The sequence below is a fragment of the Pipistrellus kuhlii genome, unplaced genomic scaffold (genome assembly GCF_014108245.1).
Source record: "Pipistrellus kuhlii isolate mPipKuh1 unplaced genomic scaffold, mPipKuh1.p scaffold_m20_p_14, whole genome shotgun sequence".
Lineage (NCBI taxonomy): Eukaryota > Metazoa > Chordata > Mammalia > Chiroptera > Vespertilionidae > Pipistrellus > Pipistrellus kuhlii.
In genome coordinates, this window is record NW_023425449.1 from 30,163,200 (window position 1) to 30,176,701 (window position 13,502).

Consider the following 13,502-nt stretch of genomic DNA (forward strand, 5'->3'; position numbering starts at 1 on the left):
TGCAATATCCATTCAATTTTAATTATTACGTTTTATTATTTTACAATGTATTTCAAAAAAATGCTGTTACAGTTGCCTTAACTGCTCTATAAGACCTGGAAACAAAAGAACACTTAGAATTAGAACACAGGAACACCAAGCTATAATAACCACTTGTACTGAACCATTGCTACCAAAGGGATGTAGTTTTTTTAAAGAAGTGGATGTGTGGCAATGCAAAATAAAACACAAGCTTGTTAAAACAGAACAGTAAACTTTGTTTTAATGGCTATTGAAAGGAGGTGGTTTTTTTCCAACACGTCTGGTTCTGGCAGCAAGTTGTATTATGCATTTAAAGCAATGCATGCCCTGAAAGCTTATATTTTCATTTGTGCGTGTCACCTGACTCAGAGCCCAGACATCTGAAAACTATCTTTCTCAGCACCCTCAATACCCCTCCCTCCAGAAGGTCACAATGTTCAAGATTCTTGTTGGTGAATCATTTTACAATAATTTTTCTCTAGTAACACTGGATGCTTTTAATTTTCTCTAAAAGAGAAGCAATGAAAATGCAAGAAACCCCTCCAGGGTCCAATTTTCACTTCACATTCTCCACACAATAAAATAGCAGCTCTACATGTAGATGAAGAAGAATTTCATTTTCTCCCTATTAGTTTTTAATCGTATTGGCATTAAAATTTATCTGGATTTAGTTAGATTTCCAAAAGGAAAATTTTAGTTGCCAAATATTTCAGAAATGCAATAAAAGCATTGCATATACGTAATTAGCTCTTATCTAGAAAAAATATATATGTATACATATTTATATTTATTTTTCTTACCTTCACTGAAGTTCTTTTTTTCGGGCTGGACATGAGAAACAAAATCAAGTGGACCAATGCTGGCTTTATTTCTTTATAAGCAATAATTTTGAGTATTTTTTTTTTTCATTCAATACAACTTCAAGTTCATAATAAATTCACAAAAGGCAATACAAGGAAATACCTACTGAATAGGCACCTACCAAGCAACTCACATGTTACGGTTAGACTCTACCAAATGGCACTGTGGCATTATAGGCATCCAATTTTTGTTTTCTTTTTCAAGTTGTCAGTTCTTTTTCTATTTTTTTTTTTAAAGCAGGAAATAGTGTGTAATCACAAAATAAGGCCTAGAGACCATTAACAGTTGCTCCCAATATTATGGTGGATGTTACTCTCAAGAGCTGATATAAACCAAACAGAACAGTAGTCAAACTACATTTGGTCACATCCAGTCTCAATAGCACTTTGCTGATATACATATTTCCCTCTTCTTGAATGATTGTGTATTAATTGTATTAAAATGATAACAAGATTGCAAAGTTTTTGTAGAATTGTATTTTTAGGGGATTGCTACATTCAAATGAGTACATTTTCATTCACAAAATGTCATTAGTAATGACCTTTCTATAAACATGGTTGGCAAAAATTTTTTAAAGGCACAAAAGGGGGAAATGAGAAACATTTTCAACTCTTATAGAGTACCAAAGCCGGTATCTTTCATGAAGAAAAACAGAGGAAAATGTTCAGTAATTTATGCACAACTTGAGCTTAATAATTTCTCTTCAGATAGGTCCTGAGACCTGAGGAGAAAAATGAGTTTTCCTTATCAGGTGTTTCATGTAAAATAAAATGTAAAGCTGCTCATATAATGTTTGGTTTAATTGTGGACCCATGTTTTTTAAAATGTGAGGCAATTAAACAAAGGAAAACAAAACCAAAATACCTTCATAAACAAAGCAACCCTCTCCTTGTAGCCTCTGTCCTTTTTACCACTTAGTGGGGCAAAATGTCCAATAAAATGTAAAGCGCAGCATACGCAATCATGTAATCTAAAAATTTTCCATGATAACTTATTGCAAATTGCACTTGACAGTTCACCACAACAATGGAAAACTGGCCCCTTGTTCGTTCACACAGTCCTTGCACCCCAAATTGAAGTCACCAGTAGAACGATCTGGATAGAAAGTTTGCAGCTGTGCTCAGCCAGCTGGCCCCACCCTCCGGGTGCGAGCCCATGCGGGACACCGCTTTATCCTGCTCCTTTGTGGGGCTCTCATCCTCGGGCAGGTAGTCGGGCAGTTCTGTGTTCTGTTCTACTTCCACAACCATATCCTGGAATGGGACCAGCATCTGACACAGAGAACATGTGAAGAGTGATTGCAAAGTCAATATAATTGATAGTCATGTGACAGAAGTGAAAGGTCAGCTTTCTCCTCATTATATACCACATTAAATACCACAGTATTTATTTTCAGGGGCGATAGTCCTTTGATAATGTTCCTCTTACATTAGCTAGACACTGTGTAAACAGAAAGGCAGAACTACACAGGAATAAATGTGTAACCTTTGTCTACTTCAAGATGACGGAGGTTAGGAGAAAAAGGGGAAGGGGACACTAATATAACACTGTATGTCAGCTATAATTTAAAAAAAAAATTAAATACATAAACAAGACAAAAGCAGGTCAGCAGATGCCGAAACCGGTTTGGCTTAATGGATATAGAGCTTCGTCCTGCAGAGACTGAAAGGTCCCGGGTTCAATTCTGGTCAAGGGCATGTACCTTGGTTGTGGGCACATCCAAACAGTAGGGGGTGTGCAAGAGGCAGCTGATCGATGATTCTCTCTCATTGATGTTTTCTAACTCTCTATCCCTCTCTCTTCCTCTCTGTAAAAAATCAATAAAATATATTTTTTTAAAAAGCAGGTCGGCAGATGTAGCTCAGTGGTTGAGCACTGACCTATGAACTGGAAGATCACAGTTCTATTCTGGTCAGGGCACATGCTCTGGTTGTGGGCTTGATCCACAGCAGGAGGTATGCAGGAGGCAGCCGATCAATAATTCTCTCTCATCATTGATGTTAGATGAGAATCATCTTTATTTCAGTGGAAATGTCTTGAAATCAATAAAAATGTATTTCTTCTCTGAAACCAATAAAAATGTATTTTAAAAAAAGACAAAGGCAAGCAGCTGGCCCCTGCCTGGTTTGCTCAGTGGTTAAGAGCAATGGCCCACAGACTAAAGGATCTCAGGTTCAATTTCTTGTCAAGGGTTGCAGGTTTGATCCCTGCCCCAGTCAGTGCTCATGCAGGGGACAACCAATTGTGTCTCTCTCTCACATCAATGTTTCTCTTTCTCTCTTGCCTCTCCCCCCCTCCCCCTTCCTCTAAAAAATCAATGAAAAATATCCTTAGGTGGGGATTAACAACAAAAAAATCAAGCCATCTGGCTACGGTGTGGGCCTCTGGAGAGCTGAATCTCCTTTCTATAGCACTTCAAATGAGCTGAAGTCATATAGATTAATTTCCCTACCACACAGCTAGTGGAAAGAACAGCAAAAAGCAAAGCTTTTCACTGTGTATATCTAACTAAGGGTGGGACTGGAGTTTAATTTTGGGGACTGGTAAAACTAATTAAGGTTAGAAAAATATTTAAAGACCAATGCAGCCCTAGCTGGTGTGGCTCAGTAGATAGTGTCGGCTTTCAGACTGAAGGATCCCAAGTTCGATTCCTGTCAGGGGCACATGCCTGGGTTGCAGGCTCAGTCCCCAGGAGGGAGCGTGCAGGAGGCAGCCGATCAGTGATTCTCTCTCATTACTGATGTTTCTCTCTCTCTCTTCCTCTCTGAAATCAATAAAAATATATATTTAGCCCTGGCCAGTTTGGCTCGGTGGATGGAGTGTCAGCCTGTGGACTCAGGGGTCCTGGGTTCGATTCCAATCAAGGGCACATACCCAGTGGGGAGTGGGCAGGAGGCAGGTGATCGATGTTTCTCTCTCAATGTTTCTAACTCTCTATCCCTCTCCCTTCCTCTCTGTAAAAAATCAATAAAATGTTTTAAAAAATTACAAATAAAAAAATATATTTTTAAAAAATAATAAATAAAATAAGTAAATAAAGACTAATGCAAGGAAACCACACCTCCTTTATTTCTATATAATATTGACAACACATCTCCACTGAAATAGAGAAAATTCTAAAATTAACAAAATATAAGATATACAAACAGGTGAAATCCACAAAAGTTCTTTCTATACCTCTAAAAGAGTTAAGTATTAACCAAGAAACACCGAGATAACCTTACCCAATCACACTGCTATATCCTTGGCAGCTTTTAGTTTAAAAACAGTCTGCTAGCCATGAAGAACAATCGGGAGTCAGTTAGGTATAAAGAAAGCCTGTAGCCGAAACCGGTTTGGCTCAGTGGTAGAGCGTCAGTCTGCGGACTGAAAGGTCCCAGGTTCGATTCTGGTCAGGGGCATGTACGTTGGTTGCGGGCACATCCCCGGTGGGGAGTGTGCGGGAGGCAGCTGGTTGATGTTTCTCTCTCATCAACCTTTCTAGCTCTCTATCTCTCTCTCTTCCTCTCTGTAAAAAATCAATAAAATATATTAAAAAAAAAAAAAAAAAAGAAAGAAAAGAAAGAAAGAAAGCCTGTAAAACTGTTACCTCTTCTCCACTTTCACTTTTCACAACTTGCTGCGCCTTCATAACCTTAGTTGATGCTATCGCTGATGCCAAAGCCTAGGCCAAGACAAAATAGGGACAAATTTGAACACTGATTTGTTTCCTAGAATCTTGAACATATTTAAAAATCTTGAGCATATTAAAAATACTAACCTCTGCTTTCAAATCTGACCGGATTCGCACCACACATCTTTGAACAGCCATTTGAAAAGTAAAGCTAATGACACCTTTAATTTTTAACAAAGCCTCTTCACATAGATTTCTCCGAGACTGAAAAAGTAAAAGCAAACTGTTATCAAAATTGGCAAAATACTAAAAGGGAATAATCAACTGAAACCACACTAAACTGGTCATTGGATTTGGGGGAGGGAGGGTAGGACCATGGAGAACAAATGTCCCTATTTCAGTTCCACCATCTCCTATGTGAGGGCATGGGAGAACGGTCTTCGTCAAATTTATTACATTTTATAAGGTCAACAGAATAGTATTCTCTGCTAGATTTTTTCAAGCTCATTACTAATATTTAGTTTTAACAAGAAGCCAGCCAATGTCAATTTAAATGTTAAAGCAAAAGAAAAAGTGCTGAAAATTAGACATACCTTTTGCTCAAGGATGGGCAAAATCTGGTAGGCCAGTTGTTTTTGTAAATAAAGTTTTAGCCCTAGCCGGTTTGACTCAGTGGATAGAGCATTGACCTGTGGACGAAGGGGGCCCCAGTTCAATTCTAGTCAGGGCACATGCCTGGGCTGAGGGCTCAATCCCCACTGGGGGTATGCAGGAGGCAGCTGATCAATCACTGATGTTTCTATTTCTCTCTCCCTCTCCCTTCCTCTCTGAAATCAATAAAAATATATTTTAAAAATAGCTTTACTGGAACACACTTGCATCTATGTGTTTACAGAATGTCTGAAGCTAGTTTCATTCTACAACATAGTACTTGGAGACTATAAGCCCTGAAAAACCGTAACTATTTACTAAGTGGCCCTTTAAAGAAAAGGTTTGCTGACCTCAGCTGTAGCTTAAAAATCTCTAGAGATAAATTATAATAAAGTTAGAATTAGTGAGCACTCAGTGTTTGACTATTTTTTTAAAGCACTTGGTATTTATAACCGCCACTACATCCTCCATAAATGGCATTCTCAATAGGTACCCACTTCATTTTCAATATCCTCTTTTTGGTTCTCATTTGCTCTTACAGTACAATATAACATACACCTCTCAATGCTTCTTCAACTCCTCATAATACACTACCCTGGTCTTCCACTTATACCACAATTATTCCATCTCTGTGTCATCTTATCTCCAAGATCTAGTGTCTAAAACTAAGGGATTTTTTTTTTACTTCATCCTTCAGTAGACTATTCTCATCATTTCCATGGAGAAACACAGACATATCCCAGTATGCTTTTCTTTTTATTTGTCTTCAGATATACCAACTTAGATATCAAGAAAGTGGTTATCTCAAACACAAGATCCAAAGAGAAGATGAATTAAAAAGTAGTTTTTCCTCATCCCATCTTCCCTCCCAGCCCACATATCTAAATTTTCCTGTTTCTGTGCTGACTGTACTGAGACTAGGTTCTAATTCCATACTTTTTTTTTTTTTAAGGTACGGCACCACTGTCTTATTATTATATATTTTTTAAACATATTTTTATCAGGGTAGGGGCATGGGCTAGGGGGTGAGAGCAGGCGGGAAGAGGTCAATGGGGGAAAAAGGTAACATGTAAAACTTTCAACAAGAATTTTAAAAATATACATACACATATTGATTGATTTCAGAGAGGAGAAAAAAAAAATCAATGATGAGAGAGAATCATTGATCAACTGCCTCCTGCCCACCCCTAACCAGGCACTGAGCCCACAAACCAGGCATGTGCCCTTGACTGGAATCGAATCAGTCTGCAGGCCAACGCTCTATCCACGGAGCCAAACCGGCTAGGGCTGAAGTACCAGTACCCAGGCACTGGTACTTCTGAGGGGACAGGAATCTGCCACTGATGCCAAGTCTCTGGATCACATCCTGAGCACTGCCTTCAAATTACCCGATTCATTCTTCTCTTCTATGAAATAAAATCAGCTTTCACATTTATTCCCACATCCTTCCAAACAACTCACATTCTTGCTATCTCCCTATTTAAACCAATTTTTCACTATTCCCAATTACATTTTAATACTCCCTGGGGCAAGGATTTAGAATAGTGGGCATGGCAGTGCATAGACCTACAGGGGCTGATCGAGTACACTGCCTGTGGACTCTGCTCTGCTGCATCCTAAGTTCTGTCAGTCTCTTTAGAACTTTTTAAAAATTATAGAGACAGAAAGTAGAGTAGTGGTGGGCTACAGGGAAGGAAGACAAGGAAGTTATTGTTTAATGGGTACAGAATTCCAGTTTTACAAGATAAAAAATTGTACATACATAGATGTATGGTGGGATGAAGGCACAACATTATGAATGTATTTAATACCACTGAAAGCTATACTTAATAATTGTAAAAGTGGTAAATTTTATGCTAAATATATTTTACAATAAAAAATTTTAAAGAATTTTGCCTAGGCAGCTCAGTTGGTTAGAGCACGGTCCCAAAATGCCAAGGTTGAAGGTTCAATCCCCGGTCAGGGCACATACAAGATTCAGCCAGTGAATGCATAAATAAGGGGAACAACAAAACAATGTTTCTCTCTCTCTCATCAATAAATTTAAATTTATTTTGAAAAAAATTGTTAAAACATTTAATCTACTAGCAATGTATTTGGAGGCTTATAACATATGCAGAAATAAAACATATAACAATAGCACAAAGGCAGAGAAAAGGGAAATGAAAGTACAATGCTATGTCTTACGTTATGCATAAAGTGATAAAGAATAGCCCCCACTTATCCACAATTTTGCTTTCTGTGGGTTCAGTTACCTGCTGTCAACTGTGGTCCAAAAATACTAAATGGAAAACCCCAGAAATAAACAATCCATAAGTTTTAAATTGCGCATCATTCTGGATAATGTGATCCAATTCCGTACCATCCCTCTTCCACACACACAAATAATTCATCCCTTTGTCCAGCATGGAAACGTTTCCATGCTGTAAATACTACCTGCCTCTTACTTAGCAGTTCTGCTGGTTATCAGATCAGCTGTTATGGTATCACAGCACTTGTGTTCAAGTAACTCAATTATGGCCCAAAGCACAAGAGTAATGAGGCTGGCAAAATATGCCAATGATAAGCCATAAAGTGCTTCCTTCAACTGAAAAGGCATGTATATATAGGAAAACACAGCATATATAGAGTTTGGTACTATCCGTAGTTTCAGACATCACTGGGGCTCTTGGAACTTATCGATATACCAGTGATAAGGAAAAACTACTGCCAATAGTAAGTAAGCTCCACTGTGAGAGTTAAAGATACATAAAATAAATCCTAGCGGGGAGGATTGGGGGAATAAGGACACATATGTAAAATCTTAATCAATAGAGAAGAAAAATAAGTAAATAAATAATAAAAAAATAAACCCTAAATCAACAAATAAGAAGGAAGGAAAAAAGGAGGCGATCTTGACAAATATCCTACGTGCACTTGAAAAGAATATTATCTTGCTGTTGGGTGGGGTATTCTATAAATATCAATTAGGTTAAGTTGGTTATTAGAGTTGAGTCTTCTATACCCTTACTGATTTTCTGTAAAGTTGTTCTATCAACTGAGAGAGTGGTATTCAAACCTCTAGCTCTAATTGTAGATTTGTCTATTTCTCTTTGCATTTGTCTTTTTTTTTTCTTCATGTATTTTGAAGTTCTAGTATTAGGATATAAATAGTTAAAATTGTGATGTCCTCTGATTAACTAGCCTCTTTATCAGTATAAAATACTAGCATTGGGACATACTCTTCCAGACTGTTAGCAGGTGACACTGAGGAAACTATTTAACATGATTTCTCTTTCCCATCTGATGAACTACGTGTTTATAAAAATCTTACCGTATCATCAAGACCATCTATATGTAAAACCACTGTTTTGGCACGTTTGTTGGTAGTTCCCAAAAAAAATTGAGCTTTCCTTCGCCGTGAATTCATTTCATTGAAATTATCACCATCTGCCATATTAGAAGATTGAAGAATGTCATAGATTTCAGAGGCCAGCAGTTTTGTTTCTCCCGGAGTTGTAGTCCTTGAAAAGAAATATATATAAATTTGTATTGTCACTTCTATTGGATTCTATAATTTTATTTCTCAAGTTTGAAAGTCTTGCTTTCTTCATTCTGGTTTGTTCCATTTAAAATACCAGTGAATCCTAGAATAATCAGTAAAGTAGAAAAAGCATCTAGTCTATAATAAAGCCTTCGCATTTCATTTTAAACCCATGGTTCGTTGATATTCAACTCATCATCACTACAATGATATAAAAGCACATTTAATTGAAATCATTAATTAAGTACAAAATCAAGTAAAAAGATCAGGACATAACAAGTCCCTGGATTAACACTAACATTCAACTCCGAATGTGAAAGTAATCTGACCTTCAAGAAAATACAACATAAAAATCCGAAAGGAGAAAACAAATTAGAAGATCATTCATATTAGTTATTCAATAGAGATTTCTTAGTAAATTCAAACTGATTCTGTTTCTTAATTTGCAATTTTACATATTTTTCACAAAGCATATATCATAAAACCACAATTCAGACAAAAGTTTTTATTCTTACATTTTTAAATCCTACTATAGCTCCCCACCTAAACATTTGTGCCATGCTACCCAACAAACTTGATACACTGAAGAAATGTTCTGGACCTGCTCTGTCCACTCACATGTGGCTATTGAGCACTTGAAATGGGTCTGTCAAGGGCAACTAAAGAAATGAATTGTTTACTTGTAATTAAATTTAAATAGCCACATGTGCCTAGCCTGTGTGGCTCAGCAGTTGAGCATCGACCCATATACCAAGAGGTCCCTGGTTCCATTCCTGATCAGGGCACATACCCAGGTTGCAGACTTAATCCCCAGAAGGGCGATGCAGGAGGCAGGCGCATTTCACCTACAAAGTCCAAATCCTTTAACATACATTCAAGGCCTCTAAAATCTAATCTCTACCAACTGAGCTCTACCAAAACCAGCTCATTGTGACCTTTCATAAATACCCTTTCTCCTTTCTAGGCTCAGCTAACTGCCATTCAAAGTATATACTATGATTGTACATTTTAATTTTCCATTTCTTTCTCTTCATGAATCGGGGTGGATTAGCTCTGTACCTTCCACAAACCCTAATACATATTTTTGCCATCCATTTGCTTACTGAATGAGCAGGAATACTACAATTTCTAATATTCAGACTGTACACATTCTAGCCACAAGGACCTTCAATTCCAGGCAACTTTCTAGAAGGGTCCTCAATTTATTTATACACCAAGTGCTTTTTTGAGTCACTGTTGACCACAGAGGTCAATTTGAATGACTTTGGCTCTGTAATGCACAAAGTTTTGAAAAAGACTACTTTTTAAGAGATGTCTCAGCACTTTTCTGATAGCTGTTTTAGTTTATTGGAAAGGTCACTGCAGTTCTGAGATATTTTAAATATTGCCAACCTTAAGTTGTAAGGAGTATGAGGATACTGGCATATTGCTGACCAACAAATCAATAATAAATAATCATCTCCTTCTTTTAAAAATACTAGTGGCTCGGTGCACAAAATTCATGCATGGGGGTTGGGAGGTGTCCCTCAGCCCGGCCTGTACCCTCTTCAATCTGGAACCCCTTGAAGGATGCCTTACTCCCTGTTTACAGGGATCGGGCTTAAACCGGCAGTTGGATATCATAATCCGGGACTGCTGGCTCCTAACTGCTCACCTGCCTGCCTGCCTAATTGCCCCTAACCACTCTGCCTGCCGGCCTGTTGACCCCCAAATGCCCCCCCCCCCCCCCCCCCCCCCCGCTGCAGGCCCAATCACCCACAACTGCAGTCCCACCCTGGCCTGATCTCCCACAACTGCCCTCCCCTCTTGGCCTCTAACCACTTCTACCTTGGCCCCACCACTGTGGCTTTGTCCAGAAGAACTTATAGAAGCTCTCCTGGAAGGTCTCCCAGTCTAATTAGCATATTATCCTTTTATTTGTATAGATGGAGGCCTGGTGCAAGGGTGGGGGCCAGCTGGTTTGCCCTGAAGGGTGTCCCAGATCAGGGTGTGAGTTCCCTTGGGGCGGCCTGAGTGAGGGGCCTGTGGTGGTTTGCAGGCCACCACGCCCCTATGGAGTGAGGGTCCCGGCTAGGGGGCTGTGTCCAGCCTGGGTGAGGGGATGAGGGCTGTTTTCAAGCTGGCCACACCCCCTTCAGTGTGGGGGTTTCCACTGGGGTGCCTGGCCAGCCTGGGTGAGGGGCTGATGGCTGTTTGCTGCTGGCTCCCAAATGCCTCCCACTGTGGGGAGCCTCATCCCATGGGGGCGTAGCCAGCCGAGGTAAAGGGCTGAGGGCCATTTTTAGGCTGGCCACACCCCCACCCTGCAACCCAGGATCCCAGCCCCTCCTTCAGCCACGGCCAGGGCGGGTGGAAGGGAATCTTGGCTTCCTCTGTCACTGGGGGCAACCCAAGCCTCCTGCTCACTCCAACTCTGTGGCCGCTGCCGTCTTTGTTGGGAAAATTTGCTTACTCACACCTGATTGGCTGGTGGGTATAGTGGAGTGATGGTCAATTTGCATGTTTCTCTTTTATTAGTGAGGATGCTTTTGAAGAAAAAGAAAATCCAAGAGCATCTTTACTAATAAGAGTAATGTGCTAATTAGACCAGGAGACCTTCCAGATAAAGCCTTGGTAGTGCAGCTGAGGCAGAGGCGGTTAGGGGAGATAAGGCAGGAGGGGAGGGCAGTTAGGGGTGATCAGGCTGGGGGTAGGGGGGTTGGGGGAAGAGAGGGGAGGAAGTGGGGGCAAGCAGGCCAGCAGGGGGAACTAGTTGGGGGCAAGTGGGCTGGCAGAGGGAACCAATTGGGGTGAACAGGCCAGCGGAGGGGGGGATGTGCGGTTGGGGGCAAGCAGGCTAGCAGGGGGTGGCAGTTGGGGACAAGCAGACCAGCAAAGGAGGCGGAGAAGGGGGGAGTTGGGAGGGAGTAGGCCAGCAGAGGGGGCAGTTGGGGGCGAGCAGGCAGGCAGACAGAGTGGTTAGGGGTGATCAGGCAGGCAGGCAGGTAAGCAGTTAGGAGCCAGCGATCCTGGATTGCAAAAGGGATGTCCAACTGCTACCCGAGGAGTCCCAGATTGGAGAGGGTGCAGGCCGGGCTAAGGGACACACACACACCCCTACACGAATTTCGTGCACCAGGCCACTAGTTTACAGAATAAAAAGCTTAGTCTTTATTTATTTTTTAAATATATTTTTATTGATTTCAGAGAGGAAGAGAAGGAGAGATGAAACATCAATGATGAGAGGGAACCATTGACTGGCTGCCTTCTGCCACCTACTGGGGATCGAGCCCACAACCCAGGTATGTGCCCTTGACCAGGAATCAAACCTGGGATCCTTCAGTCTGCAGGCTGATGCTCTATCCACTGAGTCAAACCGGCTAGGGCTAGTCTTTATTTATTTATTTATTTATTTTATATATATATATATATATATATATATATATATATATATATATATATATATATTATTGATTTTTTTTATAGAGAGGAAGAGAGAGGGATAGAGAGCCAGAAACATCGATGAGAGAGAATCATCGACTAGCCACCTCTTGCACACCCCCTACCGGGGATGTGCCTGCAACCAAGGTCCAGGCCCCTGACCGGAATCGAACCCAGTACCTTTCAGTCTGCAGACTGACGCTCTATCCACTGAGCCAAACCGGTTTCGGCTAGTCTTTATTTTTAATAAACCAAAATTATTGTTCAAATACTATGATTCAAAACATTCAAGTAGAAAAAGTCTACAGTTATATAGTACATTTGGCCATAAATGTTAGAGACAATGTATAATTAAACAAGTACTAATTGCCCTAATCTTCAGGCAAGTGAAAATGGAGAGCTGATTAATGCCCTGGATTTAGTTCAGTCTTTAAAATTTGACATCAGAAAAAAAAGACTACCTTGAAAGGCTCCTTCACAGAGTAATTGGAATTTTTCTCTCAGTAATTTAGTATTCCATAATGAAGTGTATTGTCTCACCACTTTTTCTAATGAGTTATGTAAATTGAAAAGGTTCAAAAACTTACTCATAAAACACAACTAAAAAGTGAACTATGATCTTTATTATATAGCAAAAATTATTTTCATTCTGAATACAAGTATAATATTTTCTTATTGGTCATATACAGCAAGTCACTCTAGTTCTAGAGGCTGCTAATAACATTTTATATTGCCCATAAAGGCCAGTTAAGACTTCCATATACTTCACAGTGAGGCAGGATAGTAAGAAGCTAGGAAAATTCCTTGGCAAGTGGAATTAGGCAACTGAGACAGCTAGCTGAACAAATTGGCGAAGCAATTTTCAGCCAGATACAGGTCACCTGGTTTGGCTCAGTGGTTTGAGCTATGTGGACTGAAGGGTCCCAGGTTTGATTCCATTCAAGAGCCCGTGCCCAGGTTGCAGGCTTGATCCCCAGTGTGGGGCATGCAGGAGGCAGGCAATTGACTATTCTCTCTCATCACTGATGTTTCTATCCTTCTCTCCCACTCCCTTTCTCTCTCAAAACAATAAAAATGTATTTTTAAAAATAAAGTTGTGATGCCACATTTTATTAAAGGGATTTTTATTTATTATACTTCATGTTGGATATTCCAAGTACTTTTATAAAATGCATGATATATCAGAAATATTTCTCCTGAAATAGCAATTAGCAAGTATCTTAAACTGGGTTCAAATGTTTTAAATTGACATTTTGAAAATTCCTGCCCAACTGGCAGGGATCAGTGCTTGAGCATCAACCTATGAACCAGGAGATCATGGTTCAATTCCCGGTCAGGGCACATGCCCAGGTTGCGGGCTCAATCCCCAGTGGGGGCATGCAGGAGGCAGCCAATCAATGATTCTCTCTTATC

At 40.0% G+C, this 13,502-nt stretch overlaps 1 protein-coding gene across 3 annotated transcripts in view; it reads right to left on the bottom strand.

Annotated features, from left to right (window-relative positions):
• ARMC1 (armadillo repeat containing 1) overlaps positions 1-13,502 on the bottom strand; it is a 19,846-nt gene continuing 6,344 nt past the window's right edge. The window contains exons 3-6 of one of the 3 annotated variants that reach the window (XM_036437083.2): positions 8,460-8,649; positions 4,643-4,759; positions 4,472-4,546; positions 1-2,153 (exon numbers count right to left, since the gene is read on the bottom strand). In XM_036437083.2, the coding sequence (XP_036292976.1) occupies positions 1,962-2,153; positions 4,472-4,546; positions 4,643-4,759; positions 8,460-8,649 (574 nt within the window). In that variant the 3' untranslated portion in view covers positions 1-1,961. Of the gene's footprint in view, positions 2,154-3,927; positions 4,201-4,453; positions 4,547-4,642; positions 4,760-8,459; positions 8,650-13,502 lie in introns of those variants that run through there. The other 2 variants (XM_045581442.1, XM_036437084.2) reach the window with 2 other exon arrangements.